Genomic DNA, 12,060 nt, shown 5'->3' with positions numbered 1-12,060 from the left:
GAGGATCGATTGAAAAGGAATTGCTATTAAGAAGCAAGACACAAGAGACCATGTGTTATATGATTGCATTTATATGAAACATGCAGAAGGGGCAGATCTACAGACAGAAAAAGTGGTGGCTGGGCTGGGAATGGCATTAACTGTGAAAGGGCATAAGGAATCTTACTAGGGTGATGAAAATGTTCTGAAACTGATTGATGGTGGTGGTTGCACAGCTTGATAAATTTCCTAAAGATCATTGAATTGTACATTTGAGATGGATGAATTTGTAGGAGAGAGAAAATATGCCTCAATTAAGTTATTTATCCCAAAGAAGTCTTTTTTTTTGAAAGAAGGGGTCTTTTCACTGATGAGTCATTTGTGTGTGTGTGTGTGTGGTACTTAATGTATGCCTGTGGTTGTGCTAGAGTGTGAGGATACAAAAATGAAGATTTTACAAAGGCATAAATAGGCAATTTTCAAAGAAATCAGAGGACTACTAAGGATTTTGACCTCACTAGTCATTTTTGTTATTGTTCAGTTGCTCAGTTGTGTCCGACTCTTTGCACCCCCATGGACTGCAGCACACCAGGCTTCCCTGTCCTTCACTGTCTCCCGGAGTTTGCTCAAACTCATGTCCATTGAGTCAGTGATGCTGTCTAACCATCTCATCCTCTGCTGCCCTCTTCTCCTTTTGCCTTCCATCTTGCCCAGCATCAGGGTCTTATTTCCAATAAGAGTCAGCTCTTTGCATCAGGTGGCCAAAGTACTGGAGCTTCAGCATCAGTCCTTCTAATGAATTCCCTTGCCATTACTGATTTGCAAATTAGGACATGAGGTAGCTCTTGACTGGCAGACTGGTAGAGAATACAGAGTGACAAATGGTTCTTTGAGACGCTTCTAGTGTCTTAAATTAAGGGATTCATTTGTTATACCCCTTGCCAGAGGCAAGATTGGAAGCACATACAAAACATTTCAATGTGCTTTTGATTCAGCAAGAACTCTGGCCTCAGAAAGTCCACCTAAAGGAGTTTATCTTCGGGAGACTTTAAATATCATTGGTACTCTGATGCCTCCCAATTTTTTGTTTCCAGTTCAGTCCTCTGCTCCAGCATCCAGATTCAGATGTCCAGCCACCCACCCAGCAGCCACATGAGCCTCTCAAACATGTTCAGAATGTAACTCCAGAATAGACCTGGGCACCAAAATAGGTCAGATGGCCCCAACCCACAGAAAGCTACTCTACCAGCTTCAGGTGGTGACAGCTCCATGTCTCTGGTTGCTCAAGCCAAACACGTAGACACCATCCTTGACTTCTCTCTTCCTCTCACCCCCTGTATCAGATCCAAAAGCAGACTGCTGACTCTACCTTCAAAACTGATCTTTATTTTGACCACTTGAAACCACCCCTGCTGTTATTCTGCACTGAGCCAGCTTCTCTGCCACAGTTAACTGAATATCTGGTCTCACTCCTACCTTTGGTCTACCAGTAGTCCACTCTCAACACAGGAACAAAGCCTTCGTTTTAAAACATAGTAGGTATCACATGATTCCTCTCCTCAGAGCTGAACTGCTTCTCATTTTTTTTTTAAGAACTTGCTCTTTCTTTTTTAATTTATTTGTTTGGTTTTTGGCTATGCTGGGTCTTTGTTGCTGTGCGGTGCTTTCCTCCAGTTGCAGTGCACAGACTTGCTATTGCTGTGGCTTCTCTTGTAGAGCGCGGGCTCTAGGGCCCTTAGCTTCAGTCATCGTGGTTCCTGGGCTCTGTAGCACAGGCTCAGTAGTTGTGGCACACAGGCTTAGTTGCTCCAGATCTTCCCAGATAAGGGATCGAACCCGTGTCTCCTGCATTGGCAGGCGGATTCTTTACCACGGAGCCCCTTGGGAAGCCCCCACTCCCCATTCTGTACAAAAGTCTTTACAACAGTCTTGCAGAAACTGGTCCTGGTATCTCCCTTAGCTAGTCCCCCGTTACTCTCCTCCTTGCCCACTCCTCGCTGTTCTTACATGCACCAGGCGCATTTCCAGTTTAGCCCTTTTACACTGGCTCTTCCCTCTGTCTGGAACGTTCTTCTCCCAGGCAGCTGCACGGCCAACTCTTTCATCTTCTTCAAGTGTTTGCTCAATGCACTTAAAATTTCAATCCACCTCTTTCAGCTCCTGGCGTGCTCAGTCCTCTTTATCCTGTTCAATATGTTCTATTTTCCATAGCATGTCTCACCTTCTAACATACTACTCAATATTTATTTGGATGATTATTTAAATAGGTCTGTTGTTTGTCTCTGCCTCTGCTAAACTGTGAGCTCCACAAAGAGGAACATCAGTTTTTTCACTGCTATACTCTCACCAAATGCCTAAACCAGTGCCTGGCATACAGTAGGCGTTCAATAACCGTTGGTTAAGTGAGTGAATGAATGAATAGATTTGTAATGTGCAAGTAGTAATTCAGTATGCAGAAAAAGTAGTGTATGTCATGAGGGAAAAAGAAGTGAAAGGAGTTCCCATGTGTGCTGTCTGAGCTCATCAGTTCCCTCATGAGGTGAAATTGACTCATTCATGTACAGCAAAGTCTGACTTCACCTGCATGCCCTCCCCGGCCCCCACCCCCAGGGAAAATGTGACCAACATCATCAGGATGAGTTAGCAAAGCTGTGTGGCTGGAGTTCTAATTTGATTTTGTATAGACTGCACGTTGATCTCATATAGTCATAAGAAACTCTGATTCACTCATAGTAATTGAATAAAGAAATGCAGTCATTTGCAAATAGAAGCCTGGAGGGTCTGTTTTGTGGGGCAGTTTCTCTGCAGTATGTTTTATAAGGTCAGTTCTTATTGTTGATCACGTGTTTTCTACTTATCTTCTGAATTTCTGGTTCCCAAAGGTGTATGAGTGCTTTCAAAATTGCTTTTATTGATTCATGCAGACAGTGAGGTACAAGAAAACCTTGGAGGAAAGCTGAAACTTCATGTAAACTTACTACAACATGAATGCAAAGACCATGCTTCTAGGTCTTTCCTGTGAGAGCTGTATTGGACTAGAAAGTATGGAGTGTGTCCTGGTGTAGAGATACTCTGCTGTGAGAGTGGTGAATTTAAATCAATCTTGTTAGTTTGAGATGTGAATTTTCAAGATAAATACGAAAAATCAATGATACCTTCTTGTGTGGGAATTGAAAAAAAATTTTTTTTCAGGAATCGTATGACTTAGCTGCTTTTTATTGAGTATTCAAGGTGTTTTGTTTTTTTTTTTAATGTGGACCATTTTTAAGGTCCGTATTGAATTTGTTACAATATAGCTTTTGTTTTATGTTTTGGCATTTTGGTTGCAAGTTATTATGGAATCTTAGTTCCCTAACCAGGGATCAAACTCCTACCCCTCCTCACTGGAAAGCAAAGTCTTAACCACTAGACCGAGGAGGAAATCCCTGATACACTGACTTTAATCAGTATTTGTGAACTCAGAGGCTCAAACACCCACTTTCTTTATGACTCCTCTTAGTATAATACCACCTCTTTGATTCTACCTGAAAGATTTATTTTCAATATTGTCTTGATGTAAGATGCGTATTGATTTTTATTTCTTAGTCACTGGTGTGAAGGCTCATATCACTGAGTTCCTTGGATAAGATTGGGGAACAAGATCAATTATGAACTGAGTCGGCATATTCTTCTGCTACATGTCAAGAATTATGATTTTATCTGACTAGTAAGCTAAGCAGTTAGCCTGCCACTGTTTCCTGGGTGCTGCCGGCAGAAGATAGGAGAGCCCTGGATCAGGAATGAAAGACAGTTTATCATTCATAGAAAGAGCAGTAGCCAGAGGATCAGCACACTTGCCCCTCTTCCGCACATCCCAATTCCCCTAGAGCACCGTGGACCTCTGTCCTCATATGTAGATGCTATGCTTAAATTTCACTCCTGTGGTGGTTACAGGTTTGGCAGCTGATAATTTGGTTTGGGTTTGAATGAATAATATTGTATCATAGGTCAGAAAAAAAAATTTTTGTCAAGTATCTATTCTGATTCTTCACTTTCAACCTGTGTTTGCCAATCCAAATTTTATGATTAAAAAAAACTTATAAACAAGGACTTCTCTGGTGGTCCAGTGGTCAAGACACTGCAATTCCAAATCAGGGGGGCACAGGTTCGATCCCTGGTCAGGGAACCAGGATCCCACATGCTGTGCAGAGAGGCATAAATAAATAAAAAATGTAATTAATCATTTAAATTAATAATAATAAACACATTTTATCATAAAGAAAACGTGTTCATTTATGCATATTCTTCAGATAAGAGAGAGAAGGGGAGAGTCACTGAAGCCAGGCATTTGTGCTGAAGAGAGAAGGTGAGAATGAGTAAAACTTGGCTTCCCCAGTTAGCTCCGCCACCCAGCAGTTGGAATACAGTGTTCTGGTTACTTTTACGCTAAGCCCAGACCCTGTTCTATTTTCAGCTCTGCTTTGGTGCCCAATCCCGTCTTCCTCCATCTGCTCAGAGCTCCCTTTCCCCTCCATGAACTAGCAAGGAAGCACGTTGAGTTCTCTCCAGAAAGGGCCTTGGGAGTGCATCAAAGGGATCAGTACCTCTTCTCAGCATGATATTCAGACCCCAAATTCTGCCTTCAGGGTCCCCCAAAGAAAGTTCAGCTCTTTTTAGGAAGGGCTGTGGAATCTGGGAAAAGTGTGCCCCAAATTCAAGGTAGCTGGAGGGCTATACCCGAGAAAGAATGCCGATGGGGACCCTGGTTCCTAACTGACTCCAGGAAGTGATGTTTCTCCTCTTCCCTTCCCCTCTTGGAGAGCTGTCCAAACTTGCCTCCCTCTGCTTCCTAGCCAAGACTTCACTGGGAAATCAATCTCTCTGTATTTAACACTTCTTCTCAGCCCATTGTTCTCTGGGTACCTACAGATTTATAGCCTCAGACAGCCCTCTGGAATAATTAGGCTTAGCAGGTTTTCAAAGGACCACAACCAGCTTTCCAGCCTCCTGTTACTCCTTAGGCGAGAGGTGAGAGGTTGGTGCTGTGTGTTAGACAGGGTGGATCTTTGCAGCTATTTTCACTGTGGAAATCTCAGACGCTGATAGAATAACTTGTCTATAAACATCTCCTTGTAGTCAATGTTTAGTCTCCTGCTTTCTGTACTGGAGACCTGACATACTTAGATGAAGCAAGAATATGTGGTTTGGTGAAAAGTTCCAGAATCCTTTTATGTGTTCTTTGAGTTATACAGACCATTGTAGTACAGGCCAGGGCCCTGCGATGAAGATCCAAGTTCCTCTGAGTTACACGCACATGTGCACAAGTTCAGCCTGGCGGCAGACTTCTGTAGTCTTAACACTGTGTACCAGACATGAGTGATCAGTGGCTGGAGGCCCAAGATGATTTCCAGGGGCACCTGGAGATCGTAGCTTCCAAGAGCTTTGGCAAAACAGTCTCAAATATCAAAACTGTACAGCTTCCTCTGGCCTTCTTTTGATAGAATCAGGGCATGAGTTAGTGATGGGTGTCTTGGCCTTCCAGCATCTCACCTGTCTTTGCCCCTCTTATCTCCTGCCCATATCCATCTTGATCTTCAAACTCCAGGAAGCTTTATCCCTTTAGCTCCTCCAAGCATCTAGTCTCACCTGCCAACCACTTCTCAGGCTCCCACTCCTGCAGAGCCCAGACTTTAGAATTATGACAGCATTAAGAAAGAGAGGAGGTACTCAAAGTTTCATTTGGATAAAGCACTTTTTGAGGGAAAGGGAGAGGAAGGGATCTAGTCAAACAAGTTCTAGGCTGGAACTCAGTCCCTCATTTCTGGCCTTTTCTCTTTGTCTTAAGGCCAGCCTGGGATGGTCAAAATAAAATAAATTTTAAGTGAATTGAATGAATAATTTTACATACCAGAGGACAGTTTCAGATTTTTTGAATAAGTCAAAAAATAATCATATGGTATAGAGAAGCTACCATATGGTAGAAGACTAATTTTACCTGTTGTTAATGACAAGGAGACCTTCTATTTTTCTAAGTCACGTGATTGTATTTTGTGTCTGGTTTCTCTAATGTTAACTTTGAAGTTTACAGATTCTAATGGTGGGTAAAAATTCTACTGAACAGAAAGGGGATTTGGAAGTATGAATTAGCCAGGCAGGTGTGGGAAAAGTTAGGCAAGTCATTTGAATACTTGATGGAGAGGGGATGCGGTGGCATTACCTTTAAGGTGATTCAGAGAATTGTAAGAAAATTGCCCACTGCCTAAGAGTCTCTTTTTCACTAACTTGCTACAATGTCCGTAATTCATGCATTACAGTTTGCCTTCAGGATGACCTTAGAAAATGCAGTGTCCAGGAAGGAATAAAGTAACCTGTCATATAGTTCCCTGAAGGTGTCAGGGTCTTATTTATTGTTAGGAAGCCAGGAAAGGACTGGGAGATGGTGCCAAACTAAGGATAAACTCCTTTTGCTTTGTAATTCTGCTGAATGTGGATCCTGCACAAGGAATAAAATAGTATCAGCCTTGGAAAAGTCTAAGGTTCTTGGAGTGCCCATGAGAGCAGAGATGGGAAAGATATTCAAAATCTTATACTCTGAATCAGTGGACCAGCCTTCTTGGTACTGAGTAGAAGGTCTCTGTGGATAATCCATCAAGTTGTTCAGAGTTGTAATACAAAAAGTAGAGTCTCAAAAGCAATTTGATAGAAATTGCCTCTCCCAGTGAAATCTTTTTCACATTGATGGTAAATGTCCTGGAGGCCTACGATGACTTGCACATAAAGGGACTGTTTTCTGTTTTTCTAGATTTTTCTTTTATACTTGACACTGGGCTAGCTTGCTGTCATACTCCTGGAACTCTTGCCAGGAAACCAGCAGTCACAGGTAGAACGTGAAAGCAACTTAGAGATAGATGATCCATTTTAACACCTTCATTTTGCAGATGAGGAAGCTGAAGCCCAGGGATGGTACTGATTTAAGAAGCAGAACTGCACAGAGGATGTGCATGGTTGGGAAGCAGACAGACCTGGGTCTACCAGTTGGCAGTTGTGTGAACTTGGGCAAGTTAGTTAATATTTTTGAGCCTTGATTTCTTCTGAGAGTTCTTAAGGAGCATCCACTCAAAGAAAAAATTCAAAACTTGGCCGATATTATTATATTTGCTATTAGTTTTTTAAAAATTGAGAGGTAATTCACACGACATAAAATTCACCATTTTAAAATGTACAATTTAGTGGTTATATTCACCATAACTGTTGTGCAGTTATCACCAGTCTAATTCTAGAACATTTTCATCACCTCCCTACAAAAAACCTGTACCTATTAGTTCAGTCGCTCAGTCGTGTCTGACTCTTTGCGACCCCATGAATCGCAGCATGCCAGGCCTCCCTGTCCATCACCAGCTCCTGGAGTTCACCCAGACTCACGTCCATTGAGTCAGTGATGCCATCCAGCCATCTCATCCTCTGTCGTCCCCTTCTCCTCCTGCCCCCAATCCCTCCCAGCATCAGAGTCTTTTCCAATGAGTCAACTCTTCGCATGAGGCGGCCAAAGTACTGGAGTTTCAGCTTCAGTGTCATTCCTTCCAAAGAAATCCCAGGGCTGATCTCCTTTAGAATGGACTGGTTGGATCTCCTTGCAGTCCAAGGGACTCTCAAGAGTCTTGTCCAACACCACAGTTCAAAAGCATCAGTTCTTTGGCGCTCAGCCTTCTTCACAGTCCAACTCTCACATCCATACATGACCACAGGAAAAACCATAGCCTTGACTAGACGGACCTTTGTTGGAAATCCTTATAGCCTGCTAATTACTCTTATGATTTTATGCCTTTCAAAGATTTTATCCAGTATGAAAAAAAGTACACAATTCAAAAAATGAAATCTAAACATTGTAGAAAAATGGTGCTGGAACCAGGGTTCATTTTCTAGACCCTAGAAAGGTCCAGAAATGTGTTTCATCTAGAAATGCCTAGAGATACCTTTCATCTCACTGTGTTTCAAGGAACAGCTTGGGGTCTGTACAGGATCTTAAATCTACCTGATTTTTATGTGTAAGTTCATTGCCATGGTTTATAGCCCAGGATCAAAGAAAGTTTTTTACTAGCTTTGGCTGATATTTGAGGACTCGTCTCTCTTATTCATTTTACTTAAAGGCAAAAATTCAGAATTGTTCTCTTCTTTGGTTAGACAGTCACTGTCGTTGCAATACCCTGACCTTTATGTACAGGAAATATATGCCTTTGGCTCAGAACTTACTACATTTCAAACATGGCTGGTCATCTCTCCTTATGACCTGGTCCTTTTCTCACACGCGGACTGCCACAGCTTTCAGGTCTGGTATTTAGACATGGAGGGAGAGAGGCTGGTTTGGTATACTGGAAAATTTCTCTGTTTTCTACTAATTGAAAATGTAGGCACCATAGCCCCAGGCATTCTCTTTGTGGGGCATGAAGAAGGGAAGCGGGTCTGACTTGTTAAGGATTTAGTTGTTGACATTCTTTGCTTGGGAGCCAGTGATGTGTAGAATGTGGCAAGATTCCAATGGTTGAAGGCATTTCCCTGGGTTCATCTAGGGTTTGTGCTGCCTTATCTTTAGTGGCATGAGTGGGGGATCCAGCCCAGCCTGGCTTGCTGACTTTGAGCAAGTGTTTTCTTTAGTGAAACTTTAATGATCTGGTCCTGGATGCTGCTAAGTACTCCTCTCACTTGATATTTTACTGTTATTCTCTAAGATCTGAAGGAGTCATTGTATTTCAGGCTTCACATGCATTAGCTCATATGATTTCCTGCTTCTAAATGTTTGATGGTCCTCAGGTACATGTGAAAACCATTGAGCCTGGCCCTTGTCTTCCTCAAGCTTAACACCCCTCCTTCCACCCACCGTTCCTGGTTGCCATGGTTTCCAGCAGCCATATTCATCCTGGTTGCCCTGTGTCTGTGTGTTTTCCACTTTGTTAGTATTCCTCTTCATGTGATGCCCAGACTGGAAGTCAGACTTCACGTGTTCTATGAATAGCCAAACTGAAACCAATACCAAGAAATGAACCTGGTCCTCATTTCATGCCACACACATTGGCTGGTGCTTCTCTATTGGCTGCATCTTAATGCAGCCCCTCCACCCTGCCCAACTCAGGATCTTTTTTTTCATCTTAACTCATGTGAGGTAGAGTTCCTCTTGTGCTGGTTTTGTTTTGTTTTTTGCCTCAGTTTGACTCTCCAATCTGTGGCTTTTTTTATTTTATTGGATTCTTTTTCATACTCTTTTCCATTATGGTTTATCATCAGATATTCACTATCATTCCCTATGCTATACAGTAGGACCTTGTTGCTTTTATGTTCTGTATATAATAGTTTGTATCATGCAGTTGATTTTTTGATCCCAAGGGCAGAACTATACATTCCTCCCCAGTCTGATTTTTACATTTCCCCTTGACACTAGCAGTGTTGTCCCATCAGAACAATATGAATGGGAGGCTGACATCATTCTGATTCAACAAGTTGTTGAGCAAAATGAAGAATAATTAAAACAAAACAGTATATTAGGATTGGCCCTGTTAATAGAATAATCCTTCTCTGAGTATCTTCGTAGGGGACTTTCATGAATCATATTCAGTTCATGATGGTTTTTTGTTTTCTTTGGGGGTTATTTCTAGCATCAACAATTCAATAGATTGAATGGAGTGTGGAGCCTGTTTAAGAAGCTTCGTGCCTCGATCACCCTGCCAGGCTTTTAGTCACGTGGGTTCCGTGTGGGCCACGGATGCGTCGATCCACTGCATTGTTTGCAGAGGATGTTTGGAGGGTTTTAACCGGCCCCTCTCTTTCCATTGCAGTTACCTGGCTGAGCAGTGCTGGAATGGCGGCTTCATCTACCTGATCATGCTACGCCGCTTCAAGCACCAAGTCCATTCTCCTTATAACGGCAACAGTAGCAACAGCTCCGAACCAGGAGAGACACCTACCTTGGAGCTGGCGGACCGAACGGTGAAGAAGGGGAAGAGAGCAAGAAAGTTTGGGGTCATTGCCAGGCCTTCTACCCACAAAGCCACTGAAGAATCCAAGAGCAGCACTGGCTGTGAGTTGGACCACGACCCCGTGTCTGAGCTGGACAATGGCCTAGACCCTGAACTGGGAAACGGTCATGCTTTTGAGCTAGAAAATGGCCCGGATTTGCTCAAGGAGGTGGCTGGATCCCATCTAGATAGGTCGGAATTGGACAGAGGGACAGAGCCTAGAATTCCAAAGACAGATGCCCCTCTGCCCACGAGCAATGACAAACGCCGCTTCTCAAAATCTGGGAAGACGGACTTCCAATCCAGCGACTGCCTGGCACGGGTAAGGTTTGCTTTGATGGTAGAACCTGAATTTTCCATGAAATATTGTTTGCAGTTGTGTTTACAGTTTAGAAAATACACCTGAAATGACCTTGCATTGGATACCGAAAGATTTATTAAGATAAATGATCAGAGGACATGATAATAACAACAACAATATCCAAGTTATTTTATCCCACTTAAATAAAGAGTTAGTCAGTGATCCTAAGTGGAAAATTCAAGCCTTCTGTGGTATAATTCGAGTCATATGAGGCCCAGATACAGTACTTGAACTGTATCATTATTTATCACTGCTGTCAGCAGTGGAATTGCCACTGCAGGGCCAAGAATTCCTGGTGGCTGCTGATAGCATAAATATCCCAGCCTCAGTATTACACAGGAAGGATGTCCAACCTGCGGGGAAGCGTCTGCTTTTATTTTTAACACATCAAAACAAGTGACATTTTTAGGGGATTGTGTTACTATATTGCTAAATTCCAGTGAAGTCTGGAAACTTCCTAGAAATCTCTGAAACTGGTATCCAGCTGTGAGGGTCGGAGCTGGTCTTACCTAAAAGCAAAGCAGGTGTGGTCTATTCTGAATGGTGGTAGACACACATCTAGCCTCAAATGGTCTCCCCCATTATAACCAATACCCTCTTGTAAGTTACCTTCTGTAGGGTCAGCGTGCTCATTCCAAGAACCCTCTTGGCCAGGTGTGCCTCTTGGTTCCTAAACAAAGCAGTAACTAGTGAGATGGTTCCTGATTGGTTTCTTTTCTGACTCAGGAGATGCCCTCTAAGGATGAAAGAGGAAGTTAGAAAGGTGGAAAATGGGCACAGAGGAAGTATCAAGTTCAGCTTTGCAGTCTGGAAAATGGTGCCGTAGGAGTGAATGTAATTTCTAGTAAGGCTAGTGCATGAATATTTCTGCAGCTGTAGCCTATCTGCATAATGAGTTGAGAAGAATCAAAACACCTGTCTTAAGGGACTAGCTGTGTTCCTTCATTTGAAGATCTGAGTGACCTTCATAAAACCTTATACAGAGAAGGTGTATTTGTAGATGAAATGTACAAACCAGAAGAAAAAAAATGTTTCTAATAATGATTTCCTACCAATTTTATGCCCCTCTTCCCCAAAAGGATTAAAAACAATAAAAAGATTATAATATATACCTCTCTCCCAAATTAAGGGCAATAGAAATGTTATAGTATGTTCCTTATCAATGAATACTATATCTTGATATGATTTTTTTCTTCTGATGATCAGATTGTGAATATACAGGAAGCCTAAAGTGAAAAAAGCAAGTTGGGCAATATTGGTTCGGTTTGAAGGTTTAAGGTACCAAAGGTTTAGGGTGGAATCTCATATACAGTCCAAAGAAGTCCTTTGGGCTAGGACAAAGTGGGGATAATGGGATGATTTTCAAAGAAAAAAGTGCCACACCAAACTTTTAAGAGAGTACCATCCTCTGCTCATCCTAATTAAAAGCAGTAACCTAAAGTTGGATTTCTGGATTAGACTCTCTTAAGACTGCACATACCAGAATTCCTTTGCCTGGTTTTTGCACTCAACATCAAATGTTCCAGAAAATACAAATGAAAGGTGAAAAAAAGCAAATCTTCATCTATTGTCTTGGAACCTTTTTTTTTTTTGAAGCCCCATGCCTATATTAAAAGGAGAAACTTGCCGTCTGGAATTCTTCATAACTGTTCTAAATCTGCAGACTGATTATTGACCTCAAGTTGTACGTTTGGTCTTGAAAAGTCAGAATGGGTCCCACACCTTCTCAAGCAT

General features: G+C 42.2%; 1 protein-coding gene across 7 annotated transcripts in view; it reads left to right on the top strand.

Moving 5' to 3' along the window:
• PDZD2 (PDZ domain containing 2) overlaps positions 1–12,060 on the top strand; it is a 254,700-nt gene that overhangs the window by 142,628 nt on the left and 100,012 nt on the right. For all 7 annotated transcript variants that reach the window (XM_061393798.1, XM_061393797.1, XM_061393796.1 and 4 more), the window contains exon 2: positions 9,786–10,287. In XM_061393798.1, the coding sequence (XP_061249782.1) occupies positions 9,786–10,287 (502 nt within the window). The remainder of the gene's footprint in view (positions 1–9,785; positions 10,288–12,060) is intronic.

This window comes from Bos javanicus, chromosome 20 (genome assembly GCF_032452875.1).
Source record: "Bos javanicus breed banteng chromosome 20, ARS-OSU_banteng_1.0, whole genome shotgun sequence".
NCBI classification, from domain to species: Eukaryota; Metazoa; Chordata; class Mammalia; order Artiodactyla; family Bovidae; genus Bos; species Bos javanicus.
Note: the sequence above shows the minus strand (reverse complement) of the source record. Positions and strands in the feature narration are given on the sequence as shown.